This window comes from Diuraphis noxia, unplaced genomic scaffold (assembly GCF_037042655.1).
Source record: "Diuraphis noxia isolate RWA-SAM2 unplaced genomic scaffold, SU_Dnox_SAM2 contig0005, whole genome shotgun sequence".
Classification (NCBI taxonomy): Eukaryota; Metazoa; Arthropoda; class Insecta; order Hemiptera; family Aphididae; genus Diuraphis; species Diuraphis noxia.
The window spans coordinates 30290882-30310983 of NW_028301715.1; the positions used below are offsets into that span (position 1 = coordinate 30290882).

The 20102-nt window shown below is 26.1% G+C and overlaps 1 protein-coding gene across 1 annotated transcript in view; it reads left to right on the forward strand.

The window, feature by feature from the left end:
- The first annotated feature begins 10234 nt into the window (after positions 1 to 10234).
- Positions 10235 to 20102, forward strand: part of LOC149055176 (uncharacterized) — a 73097-nt gene continuing 63229 nt past the window's right edge. The window contains exon 1 of the mRNA XM_089229276.1: positions 10235 to 10610. Within this exon, the coding sequence (XP_089085402.1) occupies positions 10559 to 10610 (52 nt within the window). The 5' untranslated portion in view covers positions 10235 to 10558. The remainder of the gene's footprint in view (positions 10611 to 20102) is intronic.

The window sequence follows — 20102 nt, forward strand, 5'->3', positions numbered from 1 at the left end:
TTATTATAATCAAGTTTGTGGAGGAGGATGTAAACCATGCTATATTGTATGGTGATTTTTTTCATATGTTTATTTTACAACGAGTCTTATGAAATTATTCAAATACTATAATAACTCTTTATAAAAAAAAGTGGTAAACAATTTTTTGCTTGATTCCATTTTATACTGTCTGTTCTGAAAATACATTAGCATATATAAAATGGCTTTAATATTAATTACGAGCAATCTAGTAAAAAATCAAGAAAGTAAGTAAAAGTCTGGGGGCTCATAGCTCATATAGATTTGCTGCGTTACGAGTGGTATTTTTTATTTTTAACATTATAGCGAATTGACGTATTGTACTACATTTAAATGTAAGTATATTATCTTGGGCAACTTCAAGGTTTATAAATTTAAATTTGAAAAAAATTATGTGCATTTTAAAATTAACATACAAATGAAATAAAACTTACGATGTGCCTTAGACAATATATTCTTACATTTAAATTTTATAATATCTACGTTAGTTCACTCTAATATTAAAAATAACAGAGAAAAATGGGTAATTGTTATCGTAAAATTTCTTTTATGTTATACGTTATAGTAAGGCGGAGTCAACAGACGTGACACGTGAGTATGGCTTTCTCTTTTACATGCTATTCCAAGTTCTTTGATCAAATGACAGCCCATCATGGTTGTTAATATTCATAACATGCACCACCCTGTAGGATAGTAATAAAATAAATTAAATAATATATAATATTATAACCATGATACATAAACTATATACTTTTATTGTATACATTATTTATTATTATTATTATAAAATATGCGATATGATATCAACATAATATTTTATGAATATTAAATAATAATATTATAAATTTAATGGCCGAAAGTTTTAATTAAATTGTAATGCCATATTAATCATTTTTTATGAGTTCATAGTTCATACAATTGAGAATTATACTATCATAGAGTACTGTGTTATATATATTCTAAATATGAAGTATAGGAGACACGATTAAAATACAAAAAATATATATATTGCGAATTTTATATAGTCAAATTCAAAGATTATTGACTGGATTTTAGGGTGTTTAAGAGTTTAATTTTTAATACTATACGTGATAGTATGATAATTTTTTAATATTTGCAGCTTAAAATCATACATACCATTATTATTGCACACATAGTTGCAAGTAACTAGTATTTAGTGAAAGCGTGGCTTGTGGATTAAGAATAGCTATTGTATGCAAATCGCGTGTAATGTTTAATAAAACTTTTAAATATTAACTGCTTCGAGTGGTATAGTCATTAAGTGGTAAAACGCAAATAAATAATAATTTTAATTTCCGTAACATTGGAATTATCTTTTGGTAAAGGTATTGCATTAAAGTGGTGTATACATATATATTATACGTGTATCAGACGAATTTAGCACTGAACAAAAATAATATTTTATACAACTCGAACGGTTTTCATTAATTTATATTATATAGGGGAGTAGATTTTTCGGGGTAAACTTCGTTAAAATATATTTTTACAATAGTATTGTAAACATTTTTCATTCAATATTAACCACTATTTTTCAATGTCTTATATTTTTGGTATCTACCTAGGTAATTTAGAGATTTATGTATTGCATGTACTTTATTTTTAGTTTTATATTGGGTCATATATAGTAGGTACCTATAACAGAACCGTGGCTATTACAATTAAGGATCACTTCATAATATTTAGGTGCAGGATGATGCTTTGCGATTAGAAAATTTTAAACGATTACGACACGTGATTTTCTTTCCTGTAGCAATAATTTAAATTATCATAGTCTGTTAAAACCATTAATTAACTGTTAATTATATCACTCTTTCAAGTCGTTGTATTTTTTTGAAATACGTCCAATTTATAAAAACTTTTATGATCATTAAATACATTTTTCTAACACAATTGTTTTTAGTACTTATCTCAGTGATAATTTATGTATCTTTGTAATAATTTTTTTTTTTTTAATAACCATTTTAAATCATTATTATATACAATTTAAAATCTGTATAAAATTATTATTATATTGTACTGAAATATCAGTAGTCAATTTGTAGATACATTATGCTTGTTTCATGAATTAAAAACGTCTCAAACAAAAATTTTATAGGAATAATGGTCACAATTATTTACCTATATTGAAATAAAGTAATATAAAATTAGATAAGTAGATACCACAACTATAATTTTTAACTCTAATATTATACAATAAATAATTAATCAATTTACATTAAGCACAAACATATTGTAAATTGTAATGATTATTGCGGCCATTATGTTTTTTTTTTGGATAATAGTTAGGAGGAAAGAGTTGTAGTGACTTTAGCATGAACTGTATTTAAGACTTATGTTTTGATAGAAAGAAAATTAGCAAGCAAATTATATAATAAAAATCTGAAACAAATTGGAATAAAATAATAGAAATACATGATGGAGACGAACATTGTGATTGTGTCAAACTGTCAAAGACATAATATTATATGCATAATACAATTTTTTCTTGAATTGCAAATGGCTTGAATGCGACTCAATTGGTAGAATATCTAGAGAGCTTACACTATTTGGTGCTATATATAATATCATTACTTTACAGATATATTTATTTATTGACTTATGCTTTGATGTTAACGATGCTCTTGTTCGCTTGAAATAAATAAATAAATATATATATATGATGATTATACAGCAGTCTTGTTTCCATTAAAAAAATCATTGAATTAAAACAAATAGTATACAGATTATTATTATTTAACTATCATACTATATTTTGTATTACTATAATTAATATTATAATCGATACGGATTTTTTATATTCCACACTAGATAAAAATTAAAAAACTAATTTTATTATAAATAATGTACAATAAATATTGATGTTTTCTGCAGAATTCTTACAGCACACGCACACTCTTCAAACTGTGTTTTATAAATTACTGAAGAGTAAAAAAAAACAAAAAACAGAGTACTTCGAAATTCTACCATGTTTGATTTCTAATTTATTTATTGGAAAGAAGGAATATTTGTAGCATTCTTTGAAGGCTTGAACAGAAAATAAAAATGGCATTTACGAGTATGTGTGATAGAAAAAAGTAACAGGAAACTCTGTCAATTATTCAGCAACAGCCAACAGCTTCTCTTGAAAGTATTAGAATTTTAGAATATTAAAAAAAAGAATCAATAAATCGAATTTAGTCTTGAAATGTGATATTAGCCATGTTGTTTATATTAAATAAATATGTCTATGCATATGTTGATTAAAAATATTTGAAAAAAGCAACATCAACAGTCGTCATGGGGTAGGTACCATAAATAGTTTTTTTGTTACTTCACTGATATACTATATATATATACAGATATAGTTATTAATTTATTATAATGCATGCACTATATATACTATAACTATATAATATTTTAGCGTACGGCGTGTTTCGGTATCGGATAAGAACTTAATCATCCTTTAGAAAATCAATATATTGTCATCTTCATTTTTTTTTTTTCTTATTATCGACGACGCTGCTGGAACTGCTTGCGCATTACGTCAACAGCGTTGCCATTGTTTATTATACACTAAAAATGATAATGAATAATTACAAACATGTATACAATATTAACAAATACTATCCTCTTTTGATGAGCCGCTGAGCCGACTTCTCGGGCCGACCGGAGTCCGCCACCCTTGCCATCCCGTTCCAGATTGCCCCACTGTCCGCGGTCCTCCTTCCGTCACTTCATATAGCTTATTGTCCGCTAGGCTTCTTCTGCCTGTCTGGCCCTCTCTTCCTCTTCTTTGAGAGTCAGGATGTTCAACCATCTTGTAAAAGATCCTGAATGTCTCCTCCGCGTTGTAAAGAACATCGGCCTTAACTGAGTGATCCAACGGCAAGTCCTCGAAAGCAGGACCGCAGAGAATGGCCGGCATGTCCTCAAATATATTGTCATCTAGGTACACGAGGTTTTCTCAAAAGTAATGTGCAAGAAATAACTGATACCGTTCGATTGAAATGTTTTCTTATAGATTATTGTTGAAAAACTCATATTTTGTTTTTAGATCGATGTATCATAGACCATGGTGTCTCAGAGATAGGGGACCTTCAAAACACACGGTATATCAGCTGCGCGCACGCTCATCACGCCATATAATTACTTTAATAATAAAATACTGCAGTATGTTTGAATGGCTGTAAACAACTGTAATTTATTTTAGTTATATTATCGGATTAAAAATAATTTTCAGGTAAACGTTGACGAAAATTAATGCCATCAAAATTATTATAAATACTTCGAGTGGCTTACCCATAATTAATACTTTGTATTATGCTAATTGGGAATATGGTAAGTCATGTGTATAATTTATATAATACTGTAGGTAAAATTTGGAGAATGCGTCGGAACGATTAAGGAATGTCTCATGAATTTGGATATAATATTTCTGAGACTGGGATAACAAAGGTACTTTTAAATATTAATGTTTTTATGTATGAATTAGTATATGATAATTTATTTTGCACATCGAACAACGCTTAATTATTGTTACTCAATGTTTGCATTGTGAGTAATATTATTTTTTTTGTGATATTTAAAATGATTTTAATTTTAAAGATGTATAATCATTATAATTTTTTTTTTATTACAAATTTGAGAGATTCGAATTAAGCAACAATTTTGAATTTTCATGTATTTTTTAGATCAAAAGTTGTGCACAATATATAAATAAATTCTAAATACAACAGGTATTACGCTTATACGAATATCCTAATACATTTTCGTACAAAACAAGCGAAAACGTAATATAAAATCTTCTGCAGACAAAAATGATAAAATATCATACCGTTCCCTAGTGACAAAACCATTAAGCATCGCACATCCCATCTACAGCTGTATGCGAGGATAACAATAGCTCATGTGTAGGTAATTGAAATAAAATCGGACAACGTTTTTGTATAGGTATACCAAGGTGGATCAACAAATTTTTTTTTTCAATAATGAGGTTATTTAAAATCCGGAGTTTTTGAATTTTTAAATTGGGTTTGTAAGAGAGCTATTGTGATTCGAAAATTTTAGTCATTAATAATAATCTACCTATCAACATTAATAATTTGTAAAAATGGCCAAGTATAATAAATATTAAATCCAATTTAAAACGTACATATTTTATTTTCGTAGAACCATTATTAAGGACTATTACCCTAAGTTTAACATAATGATTTTAATAATAAAGATACTACTCGTTTGAATTTTGAATTATTTATATCAATGTTATCAAAAAAATTATTCTCTAAATAATTTACAATAAAAAAAGTTTGTTCTGATTTGAAAAACAGAAATTTGTATTATCACATAGGACAATCATTATAAATAGTACAAAAAAATTCGAAATTTTACCATGATGTGTGTTTTAGATTCTGAACGAAGTGATGAATGTATTGATTATACAATTGTGTGTGTTTTTTTTGTGGGTCAGTGTACAGCATACTAGTCGAAATAATGTTTCAATTTCAAACATTGGGGGCGGTTTCTGATGTAAAAGTGAATAATCCTTGGTGCATTATACAGGTCAAAAGTTTACATTTTCCAACAGTTTTTAAAAAAGGCTAAAAACAAGGCTTCTAACATATTGTTACAATAGCAGTTGAAAAATAAAATAAATTCATCGTATTTTTTTTATAAGCATTTTAAGTTCAAATTTTACTAAATATGTAAAAATTACGGCACTGTTCAAATTATATCTTAAATAGAAATTCATACAAATTTTTATTTTTAAATCTAAAATTTGAAATTTTAATTCATATTCCTTATAAGTACAAACTTAGTACTACCTTTATAAAAAAAAAAAAAAAAATGTCCACCGGAAAGTCAAATATTTTAATAAGTATTAATAATAAGTAGAGCGCGGATTTTTATGCACTTATAAGTATCGAAATATGCCATATAATATGCAGTAAAAATCATGAAAATATGCAGTCAAAATCATGAAAATATTTAAAAAATATGCAAACATTTTTATTTATTTAAAATTTACAGTAAAACTTATAATAATTAATTATTTAAATGCTTAGTAAAAAAAATTTAGGGAATTTTCTTAAAACCTTAATTTATTTTTAAAATTTAATTTATTATATGCATTTCAAGTTTTTTTTTTCTGTGAAGTTGTGTCGTTTATCGGCTAACATATTTTTAAAGACTGAGAACGAACGTTCGACGTCAACCGAAGTTATTGGGGTATATTTGAAGCAACTTAGTATTGTCAGGTCTTGATAAAGATCTTCGAGCTGAACGTTTTCGCCTAATAACACTGAATTAATTTTTCGTAGAATCTTCAGACCTTAATTTTTGTTGGAAAGCTCGTAATTTTGTAGTAAGTGTTGGGTTTCGATCCAGAAATAGAATGAATTTTTAATCGTAATCGATTATTTATCTTATAAAGGTTTAAATTAATATATATATAAATTAATATTTAGTGACTATGAAATTTAGTTTTAATTTTTCTACTTGACAAAATATTATTTTATACATTTTTTTAAATTTTCGCTTCAATATGCAATAAATTTTGAATTTTGTCAAAATATGCAAAAATATGCAATAACCTTTAAATATGCAGAAATATGCAAAAAAAAATTTCACCATTAGCTTCAAATTATGATGATTCGTGGACATAACTGACAACAATCCAAAAATATTAAAAGGAAAAAAATATGCAATTGCATAGAAATCCGCGCTCTAATAATAAGTAATAATAATCTATAATCTATCCTAGACAGATAATCCGTCTCCGTTTAGTATCGTTTTACGTATACATTGATATAATATCATTGGATTCAAATTTAATTCCATGCATTACATTAACCCTACATTTCTTAAACTTTTTTATCCATGGAGCCCTTTTTGATGTCCACTTCATCGTGGAACCCCTACTTTTTTAGCTTTTTTTAGGATTATTTGCAAATAAATTATAATATTAAGTAGAAGTATAGATTATTGAATATAGAGTTAGCTGACAGATTATTCCATATGGCTTATACATTATTATTTATTATACAAGTATTATTTTCCATAATGGATATTTGAAAGTAATTTTCTTGAACAATTAAAAAAACTTACTTAAGCTTCACGGAACCCTGGGATTCCGCGGAACACAGTTTAGGAAACGCTGCATTAACCCACTCCTAGCCTACTGTACAGCAGAGCGATATCCACTTTCCCGCTTTTTTAAAAGTTGTATGAGTATATTTAAAAATTCCTTAAGTCAGAATTTGAAAAAGTTTCAATTAAAAAAAAACGGGAGTGAGCATGCTCGCCGCTTGGTGTATTACTCAGTACTCTGTATATGGGTATCATGGTGTACCTATATGGAATTCATAATTTTGATCTCAGAGAATTAGAGAAACATTTATTTTTAGTGGTCGTAATAATATTATTATACTATGACAGAAAAATGTGATACATACCTATAAGGCTATAACTAACTTTAAGTAGCACTTTTTTTTTCTTCCTATTTTTAATTTATAGTTTTGCATTATGTGTTATGCGACACTTAAATAAGTACTTACCCATACTATAATATAATAATATTCTAATGTATTTACCTAAATTAAGTTAGCATCCGTATTATACTCGGTGTTAAAACATCCTTTTGTGGTCACTGGTCACCGTTGTTAATCTTAGTTCTTAGAAACTTTTCCGGTTCCTAAAATAAGTACCTAATGCAGATTTCCGATGGTGTAATCGATTTTCTTCATCTTCTGATCAATTAGTTTTTTCCCATATACCGATTCGACTTCTTTCAAATTACTCTCGCCGCATATTTTATATTAGTCGATGTCCTAATCACTTTATAATTAATGTTCGCATTGTAATATTTTACAGCATTTTCGTTGGCATGTTTTCGAAGTTCCGTGTTTATAGGGAATCTACGTAATTATTATGTGTTGTTATTTTACCATGATATTTAAACAACATGTCAGATACGTGCACTTCTATCTACGAAGATAATTAATGTAATTAATGGATTCAAAACATTCCGATCTGGTTTAATTATTTAAAATTATCTTTTTTTTTCCATTCCTACCAACTCATATTTAAATGAACGAGTCGATTCATTTCATTATACTTAATCCTTTTAACTAAATTTTGAAACGAACAGCAAATATATCATACAACAACCATCTACATTTCTAAAACATACGAAACAGGTAGGTAAATAATTTTCATATAGAACAACAACACTGTTAGGTTAGAACTGAATAAATTGATAATACCCACGGCTAAAGTGATAATCAAGGTCCAGGAAATAAAGCACATTAGAACTTATTATTATTAAAACAAGCGCTTTAAAGAGTAATATTAAAATAAGCACTTAAAAGCATTAAAATAATTAAGTAAAAATAGGAATTTCAAAAATAGTTGCCTTCAAAAATTACAGGTTTTCACTTAATATTAAAAAATAAAAAGTATTTATTAATTGTACTTATGTTAAATATATTTTTTAATGACAACAAAAACTATAAATACAATAATGATTTTTAGACACTTAAAGGCAATAAAAATAAATTCATTTTTAAAAAAAGAATCAAAAACTTTTGGTCTCAAACTTTTGTTTCTGAGAATATTTTTATTTTAACTTAAGAATTTTCCGAAAAATAAAATTCAAATTCCTAAAGGGTACATCAGTTGCAAAATATTGACATTAATTTTTAGTCATCATGTCGATTTGAGCTCAATGTGGGGTTGCTAACTTCAGGGACGTACATTTCTCATCGTATATTAAAAAACAAATATTATTATAATATTAATATTAACCAACTAGCGCAAAATAATGCTCACGCAGAGCATATTTGTATACCTTTGTATATATTAGTATAATGTAATGATAGACAAATAATTATATTTTCATTTTAAAATATATTATAATTGGTAGTAAATTATAATGAAAAATAATAAAAAGCAATGATTGAATTGGAAACTTAAGTTCCTAAATGAATTATAGATGCTTACAAATATAAAAAACAAAAAATATACACATTAAAATATTTTTATACTAATTTATAAAAAGTTAAATTTTGATGACAGAATGCCGATCAAATGAAGAAGAAAGAGAAAAACTAAATATACCAACCAATTTATACGAATCAATCGGACCCGACTGTCAACCCGAAAAAATCATGTCATTCCTCAGGACAACTAAAATAGATAAATACATTTAATAAGAATAAATATAGTCAACAGCCCTTCCCCTTATTATTGTAATTAAATTGTCACCTTAATCATGTAAATTTTAAGTAATATTATAATGTAAATTATGTATAAAGCTAATGGCTCATGTCGCCGAAGCTATAAACATTGATTAAAAGATCAATAAATAATAATAAAAAAAAAGTTAAATTTAATTAATTAATTAAAAATTTCATAATATCGAATTAAAAGAAAAGCCGTAAAATAAAAAAAAACAAAATAACTTAATATTATTAGGCTTTTAATAGTTTAATTTGTTTAGTTTACTTTTATTTATAAATATTTTTGCAATTTGTTGAATAAAACAATAGGTTAATGTAGTACATGATAAATAATAAAAGTTCCACGTGGATAATTATTTGTGAAAAAAGGCAAAAAGCTATTCACTAACGGTACCTCAGAATTTAAAATTGAATTTATTCGATTATAGTATAATAAAATATATTCATATATTTTAAAGAAATACGTTACAATTCAATACTTACTTATATAATAAAGATTTTTTATCCTATTTACAATATTAGCTGAATTAGGGCAGTGTTCGTTCTGAAATACTTTTGAATAATATTTCTAGTAATTAGTTAATAGAAGTTTTGAGTTTTGATCAGTCTTGAAATTAACAAGTCCAATCGCAAATTACGATTCCATATAATATGATGATAGATATTTTATTTTGCGCGCAGTGTATAATGTGTTTTCAATAATATAGAACCAGCCAATGTTTATTTTTATGTGCATATAATAAAAATATTTACTGATTTGTATTTATAAAATAAATAGGCACCGATGTGTTATAATAATATAACTTTATTACGTGTTCATAGAACAATTAATAGGTATTAATTCACTATTCGACAATTACATCGCTCCCGGTCCGGAGACGCACGTGGCGCTATCCCGAACTTTAAATGCACATTGTGCGTCGGAGATATTGCGCCTACCGGTGGCGGAGGTTTTTGAAATTCGACTGCGCTCACGGCAGTCATCGACATCCCATACGAGAGGGTTGTCCGCGTGACCAACGGCTTCCTCGGAACACACACACGTGATAACCAAAAACAACGATAATAATAATAATTATTATTATTTTCGTCATCGCGATATTGTAACCATTACTATAATAATATTATTGTCGTTATTATACATACAGCCACGAGAGTGGCGACGTGTGCGTGCGTGCGTGTGACTACAATTTTTTAGACTTTAGACAGTAATAATATTTTTTAATACCCGCGCAGGAGACGGAAATACAAGAAAATCGATTGTATAGTTAATTTCATTTTTCAAATACATTTTTAACTCAACTATGATCTTCGGGTACTCGTGGATTATCGTCTGTGCACTGGTTGCATATTGCTGTAAGTATTGCAACGATAAGTAAATCAAAGTCTGCTAAATTATAATGATATCACAATATTCGACGATCTAGTCACTGATGATTTACCTAAACGCTATGTCAACGAGATCATATCATCAGTGCACCATCATTAATTGAAATATACGTGAACGATTCTAAACGGCCACCGGTATATATAGACGTGAAATATTTTAGAATTTTTTTTCGATTTGTTTGGTACAAAGCAACACAATTTCTTTATAACAACTACGCAAATAAATATGTGACGTTTACGACGGGAGTGTGTCGAGAGCATACATAAAAAAAGCGGGTAAGTCGTTGATGTCTGCTGTACAGTAGGTTACAAGTGGGTTACTGTAATGGATGGAATTAAATTTGAATCCAATGATATTATATCATTGTATACGAAAAATGATTCTGAGCGGAGACGGTTTATCTGTTAATGATATATTATAGATTATTAAAAATGTTCAAAGAAATATTTTTGTGAATTTCTAGCATAGAATAATTTACGAATTTTCGTGATTCAAACTTTGAATGCTTATAAATAAAAACTGCTATTGTAACAATATGTTAAGAGCCTTGTATTAAAAATTCCCGTTTCCCCTTAATTTTTAGTTTGTTTATCCCAATTATTAAGAAAAATATTGGTAATTTTTTACTTTTGATCTCACCAAAGTACCAACTAGATTCACTTTCTGATCGAACGAGGTACTGAAGTCAAAAATCGAAGTACTTTTACTGCCCCAAAACGTGATGACACACCAGAAAAAAACACATCATTGAAAAATCAATACATTCCTCGCTCTGCTCAGAATCTAAAATTAACTATGAAGTATGACGAGACAGACAAACGTGTATTCTCTTAATATTTTATTATATTTAAATTAATATTTGTATGTATTATAATATTATTTATAGTTTGTAACTAAAATAGGTAGTTTTAAATTAAGTATTTACCAATTTTAAAATAAGATATTATGTGAAACATAGTTTTAAGTAAGACTAGTAAAATCTGCTACAAATAGGTTAGTATTTAAAATGCATAGCCGTGAAGGTACTTGCGTCTATAGTTGGTAAGTCGCCAATTTAATCAAATTACTTATAATATATTTAGTATAGGTGCTTAGGTACCTTTTTTTTTCGTTTGTATCGAGAGCCAGAGAAGGAACCGCGTTAGCATTAGGTACTTCTCCTCTGACTCCCATCGTTTATTGATAACAATAACATCGACAATTATTAGTGGTGGGACAATCCCCCACTCACTAATATTACAACAACCTTTTTACAACAACATTATAAGAGTTATGTGTACAATACTGGGAAGCTCTGCCTCTCTGGGTGCCTTCGGCTACAGTAAATTAATTAGCGACTAGGTTGTGCTTAGGTACCTAAATAAATAATTTAGTCGGTCACTGATTAATCAATGGTGTATCCTTAAACTAAACAACATCCATAAAAATATTGCAATTAAAAAATATTACAATTATATAAACCATTGTTCTTAATTTATTATAATTGTTAGTCTTGGATAAAAAAGAAGATATTTCACGTTTTTTGTTTAAAGATAATAGTAATTTCAGTGGCGTAGTTTATATATGTTAAAAATTAAAATGTAATAAGGGACATCGCCATACACATATAATATAATACAGACGTAAAATATACAACCTGTTATTTTCAATTACATAATTAAACTAAAAGCTTGATATAATAATATACACCCAAGCACAGCAACCTTAGTGCATTAACATAAAAATCATAAAATTTGTCAGTAAGTAGTATTTTAACAAAAACAAGTGTGATTGAAATTTGACATAAAATATAGATAAATAAACGAATTTTTGTGTACATTTTAAAACTGTATGTCAGTCAGATATGTATCTATATAATACAATTTAAATTTTAGTTTTCAATTTATAAAATATAAGATTCTATTCCATGTATTATTTACTCTATTTATCTTTATACCTACATTTTCTTTAATAATTTTATATGTTATCGATTGTTAAACTGCTGATACTAAAAAATATTTCTGCAAATCGGTGAAGCCCAAAAGCGCAAAAGGTAAATTTTATTCGATAAACCAAAAGCGCAAAACGAATTTGCGCTTTTGTACCTTAGTCGTAGTTTAAAAGTGCAAAAATAAATTGTATTACCTGATACAATATTGTACCCGCTACACTAGGTATAGGTTTCATTTTAAAATTATTATATAGTAGTATTATTTCAGTTTAATTTAGTATTTAGTATTATCGAATTTTATCGTAACAAATTACGATAAAAAATATTTCAAAATTGGATTACTTAAAAACTGTGGGCTTCAAATTTCAAATTTAATATTAAGGTACTTATTTATTTATTTTTTTTATTGATCTTAAACAAAACATCTATTAGTTGTTGCGATTAAATTAAATACAATTTTTATAATTATTTATATATTTTTTAATATTTAAATACACATTTTATAATCACGAATAGCATATTATATTAATAACTGAATGACTTTAATTATATGATTTGAATAAAATACACTTTTTTATACAATTAATTTGCGCTTATGGGTTATTAAAAAGGTAATTTTTTTTTGCGCTTATAGGCTGCAGCCCTGCAAATATCAGGAATTTATATATTACTTTGTTTTTGAAAACTTAAAACTAAATAAAATATAAGACTTTATGAGATGAACAAAAATTGTAAAATTATTAAATCAGATGACTATAATAATATAGTAAGTATAGTATATTATTTAACTAATATTAGACAATTATTGGATAATTTTTAGCATATCTATATAATTAAGTGGATTAATCTCAATTTTACATATTCCACATTTTTTTACAAATACATTTTTCTGCATTGTTTAAGTGATTAATAATTTTTTTAATATGATATACAAAAATTAAATTATTAAATTTTTGTAATGAATTTAAAACTTTTCCGTTTCAATAAATAAAAGCTATTTAAATAATACTCGTAGCTTATAAAATAAAAAGATAATTTATTTTTTATTCAAAATCATAAAAAAGGTTTTATAATTGATTTGATTGTAATAATTTTATTAAAGAATAAACAATACAAAACTATAAAAGTGGTTAAGTTTATGAAACAAAGTTTTATGATAATTTTCTTTGAGTAAATATTTTATCTATAGTCTATACGAAAATATATCAGAAAAATAAATATTATCATAAAAAAAAATAATATATTATTATACTATACAAGCGTGTACAGTCTATTTTTATTTACATTATTTTGATTTAATTTTACCATAAATTTCATTAGAGTTATTTATAAAAGTAAATTAAATTAAAGTTCTATGAAATATATTTATGACATTTTTATTTTGAGTAACTTGTTTTAATTCTATATATTCGCCATGGTGTTTTAATATAAAATATTGTGCACCCTGTTGATATTCTCTGTATATAAATTAGTGACATTTTTGAGATAAATAAATAAGTAATTTATTTTTTGTGTGGTCAATATACAAAAGTGACTTATTCAGATGAATTTATGTTTACGTATTTTCCCTTCATTTTTATTCGTATCAAATTATTTTTATTCTTTTTTAATGATTATATTAAATATATTATATATATCAAAGAAAAAATGCTTTAAATTTATACGGGTTGATCGCAATAATTGTATTATTTGTATACTGATAAAAATGTAAATAATTCTTTCAATAACTGAGATCACCTTGTCAGGACACGAAAAAAAAACAATGTACAGGGTATGGTAGCGAAAAGGGCGATTATCCTAATTAGTTAGATACGCAAATCACCTTTTTCGTTGCTCCACTCTGTATAATATACCTACATAATATACATTTAAAGGTATAGTATGATATCTCTTTACCAAAGATAGAATCAAATTCAACAGACTTGTGTCTATGCTTTTATATATTAGGTGTCGACAAAGAAGTAAATGATAAAAATAAAGTTCTATTCTAAGTTTAATAATATAAACTTAGAATAGAACTATAATACCATGTGAGTTTAAGGATAACAATTTTGATTAGAATTTTAAATTTAATTTGGGTTGAAGTTACGTTACAAAATGAGTTTAATTAGTAAAACATTAAATTACGTGACGAAAATTATTATTTGCCGACGTAAATAAATTTTATCATTTTTATAACTTATAAATCTGGGTTTTATAAAAAATTAATTGCTTGTGTATATATTATATTTTAATTTAATTAAAATAATTTTTAAAAAAAATGTAATTTTTTTTATGGTTTACGTACTTACCATTATTTTGTATCCACGAAAAATGTACTTAATCTAAATTATTTTTACCTACCTATCTAATCCATTTCATAGGTAGGTTCACTTAGTATCGTTTAGTACCATAGACGTATGTCTATGTTTAGCACAAATAAAAAGTGTCTTTATTTGAACTGTGGTATGTACATTTTTAGATAATATTTCATTTTATTTACGTAGTAAAGCATACAGTAATACAGTATTGTAATACTGTATTTTGATACTAAATTCATCAATTTAAACTTTTTTAATTAACTATTAAGTAAATAAAATGAAAAATCGTATTGATGTAATAGATTTATAAAAAAATATTAGAAAAAATGAGATAAAATAAATAAAATACAATAAAATATAGAACATTTCAGACAGGGGCTTTTGTGAAGTTTTTTTTTATATAATAGAGTTTATTTCAGTAACTAAAAATAATGTGATAAATGAATTTACAGAGCAGAAAAATACACATTATAAAATAATAATGCGTGGGCGTACACTTTTGTATCATAATATAACAAATCTACATTTATGACATTTTTACTAAAAACATTAAAAAATATTTTAAAATCATAATAGGTATGATATTATATTTACTTTAAATGTTTCAAGTTTTTCTTAGTAGAGAGAAATACATACATTTTTTTAGAAATTCAAATGTTTTTAAACTTCTTAAATTGTCTGCAGTTACCGAGAAAAAATCAAATTAAACAATTTTTTTCATAATATCCGACGTTTTTATGGTATTAATTTAGCATTACTGTAGAAGAATAACACACTCACAAGTATGAATAGATTGAATTTAATTTTGAATCAATGAATATATTTTTAATTTTCATGGGAATGCTTTGAATGCAATTCTAAATAGTAACCATATGACGGGATTATACAGAGTTTAATCAATTACATTAACTGTACACAATTTTAATACAATTTGTCATTATTTGGTTATGAGTTTATGATTTATAACGCTGATATTATATCATCGAGGTGAAACGTGATGATTTTCAGTTAAAGAAATTTCAAGTCAAGCTGAATCAAAATTTAAATTACTTAAGAATAAATTAAACTGTTTACATTTTATTACTAAACTTATATTAGTAAATATTAAATCACAATGTTGGTGGATTTTACAAACAAAAAAATAAAAAGTTATGTATATTGAAAATCCAGTAAAATCGATTACTCAGTCAACAGTAATTTTAAATTTATCAAGGGAGAGAAAATCAACTATTATGATGAAAAAAAACAAAGAAAATGAAAGAACCAAAAAAAAAAAAATAATAATAAAATAAATTGAAAAGTGCAAGTTTTCGCAAATGAATAAGGTTATTGCCAGTATATGAGCAATTCATTTATGATACATTGGTCCAATTGTTTTTTTTTTGGAGACGGCTAAAGATGTTTGTATTGTTTTTCTTTACTAAGCCACGTTTTTTTCTGTTAGCCATATATATATATATGTGTGTGTGTGTGTGTATAAGCATTATAAGCCATGTTCGTTTATAAAGATAAGAAAGTAGCTATGAAAGAACAGAAAAATTGACAAAAAAGCTTTTTTTTCATTATACAATTTTTTATTCTGCTCGTATAATATAATATTGGTATATCATATAATGTGATTAACTATCGCACAATTTTGATTCTATTGTTGTTAAGACAGTATATGGCTTTTGTATTGTGTCTTCCGACAAGGTGCAAGCGATGTATTTACGTCAAAAATGAATTATCTTTTAACACTGTAATTATACATACCTACTTAGCCTGTAGAATAATTCTTACCTGGGCGAGTTGATTGTTCTACGTTTCATCATTGTATCATCCATATTTTAAAAGCACAGTTCTTTTGTATAACGAAATCCTCGTCATAATTTATCATAGCGTATTTAATGTCAATAAAAACCAAATTGACATATTATTATGGTATTAATAATAATCAAAAAACCATATTTAAACACGAGGGTTTTCAAATTTTGCGTGGAAAAAAAATAAAAATAGCGGACTTCATGTGAATGCGTGATCTTTATCATTTTTAAATATCCATAGCCAAGGCTAGGAACATCTTATCTTAATAAAAAAATATATATATATATATAATATAACGTTTATTTTGAGTTCGATACAATCGCAACATGATTGTACATTCTTAGAGTTTATGTATAATATTTTTTCTGTATTATATTTACGAAAAATAGATTTAAATACATATCTATCGTTTACTTCGGGTCATAGTTGTAGGTAGTTATATCGAGTTTATTCGTGATTCATGATAATATTTGTCTAACCATTTTGTCCGTATTCATTAGTTATTGGTACAATATACTATATAGGTTTGTTTCAGTGTTTCATATTATAATCCGATCTAAATGCTGAACAAATAAAAAAACAACTATATATAAACTTGTATAATATTCACTATAATGCGAAGCATAAAAAAAACCCAATGTGGCTACGTTTGTATTTTGGAGACAACAAATCACACGGGTGTAAAGTCCTCTTGATATAACAGTGATTTCTGTGTAAAATTGTAATGTAATGAACATCGTTTTCAGCTGCACGGTCACCAGTAATCACTTTATTCATGACGATTGGTAGTGCACTTACTTAGAAAAATGAAAAGTTTTCCACATATAAGTCGACAATGCTGTTGTTCTTTGATAGTCACTAAATTATAAAAAAAAAAAAATAATATGTAATATAGTCCGATTGAAATAATATATAATCATTTATACGATGGTATAATATAATGTTTAAATAATCAATAATAGTGACATGATTATGGGAAAGAAATTGTAAGTCTATACATCATAACTAATGTCACACGATTCACCAAGTAGGTCGTAGAACTTCAAATATATTATTATTGTTTTGAAATGACAATCATGTGTATTGCACTTAAACTAATTAAATTATACCCACAAAACGAATATCGTATGGATTTTTTGATATTTATCCAACGCAGTCACAATGTGAGTCTGCAGTTGTTATATCAGCTCTAATGTAATAATTTTTGAGAACAATATCAATATAATCTAACAAAGAATAAAGATTTCATATTATTAACATATAATATCAGTATTAAATTAAATTAAATTAATTTTTTAAAGGAAAAAACAGAACAATACGACTTAGTTCATTTTACATGTAAAAGCGTAAGATAAATATTTATCAAAACACAGTAAAAAATTAATTTGTATATTTTCATGATATTTGTTTATTGGTTTTGACATTTATAATAATTAACAGCCTAAATGTGGGATTATTTGAAAACTAACGAACGTAGATATATATTATTGTGTGTATTTTTACACAATATACTGCACCCCAAAGTTGGAAGCTATGTACAATAAATGTATATTATCACTATTTAGTGGTACTTACATAAGTACCTGGTCGTACAGCATATGTCTGTTATATGTTTTAATTATTTTTCATATTATTTGAAACATGCTTTTTCACAATACTTTCCATCAATAACATTCACCAGTGACAGTAAAAATAATTTTTTTTATATAATTTGTTAATACGACAGAAGATAATCCGCATCAATTATAAAATTAAATATTTAAATGTAGGTAAATATGTGCAAATGAAAAATTGCCCGTCAATATCGGCTACTGGGCCATTAGTTGTAGATTTCATTTTGTTTTTAAATATATACTTTTCATTTAATAAAGGCTTAAATTAAGTTATATAATTTATTTCCTTTAAGGAGTTGAAAATTTTGACGTTTTATTGGAGATCTGGTTATAGAGCATATATTTTTTTGTTGACTATTAGTTTCGACAGTTACAATATTCATAAATCTATATATGTATTTGTATGAAATGAACGGCGTTAAATAATTATGAAAAAAAGCGGGTAAGTGGATGTCGCTCAACTGTACATTAGGCGGTGGGGTGGACCTCTGATTTAGGGTAGGATAGATTTGAATTGAATGATAGGTATCATTGTATACGAAAAACGATTCTGAACGGAGATGATTTGTCGGTCTATTATATTTAAATATTGTCATATATTCCATTTTGAAACAAATATTTTATTTTTCAATTAGGACACATTTTGCATGAGTAATGGTTAATCAATTTTTCTAAAAACATTGCATGTAGTTATCATAATTCATAATACCTTATATTATCACAGATATTTTTAATCCTTAGATATAAACACAAACATTTTATGATTTTTCAACTTCAAAATTACTTGCAAATTTTCGCATTTTCGACAGATTTCGTAAAAATTTGAACTATAAATGCTTATAAAAAAAATTGTGACTAAAGATTTTTATTTATTTTTAATCTGAAATAAGAACAACTCATAAGGAACCTTGTATTAAATTTTCAAGATTTTTGGTCAACCAAAATTGTTTTACCGACACTTCAAAAAAAAATTCTCATAAAAATCGAAAATTTAAATGGTCTATAAATAACTCAAAAAAAGTCAAATTTTTTGAAAATTAAACTGTATATAGATAACACTAACATAAACATTTGGTGAAAACTTCAAGTATTTACAATGATTAGTTTTTGAATTACAACCATAAAAAAATTACCTAAATTACCTAATAACCTAACCTAAAAAATCGATTTGGTCGAAAACTGGTTTTGCGTAAAAATTACCTGGTTTCTGTAAATTTTTTTCTGTTTTTCTCGATTTTTTTGAAAACTGTTGGAAAATATTAACTTTTGACCTGTATAATGCACCAAGGATATTCACTTTTACATCGGAAACCACCCCAAAGTTTGAAATTGAAGCATTATTTCGACTAGTTATGCTGTACACAGGTTAGGTAACCTAACCTAACCACAAAAAGAAAAAAAAACACACATCATTGTAAAATCAATACATTCATCACTTTTCGTTCAGAATCTAAAACGTCATCCGTAATTATTTAATATTATAAAGTCGTGAAATCGTACGTTTTAGATTCTGAACGAAGTGATGAATGTATTGATTTTACAATGATGTGTGTTTTTTTTTTTTATAAGCGTTTATAGTTCAAATTTTTACGAAATCTGTCAAAAACGCGAAACTTTGCAAGTAATTTTGAAGTTGAAAAATCATAAAAATTTTTGTGTTTATAATTAAGGATTAAAAATACAACACTAAGTTTTCTATTAGTTTTTTTCGTAAGTGCGTTTGAATTTTAAATTTTTACGAAATAGCGTAACGATAACGATTTATCCTCAAACGATTTTAAATATTTGTAATTATTCAAAAAGTATAAGTTG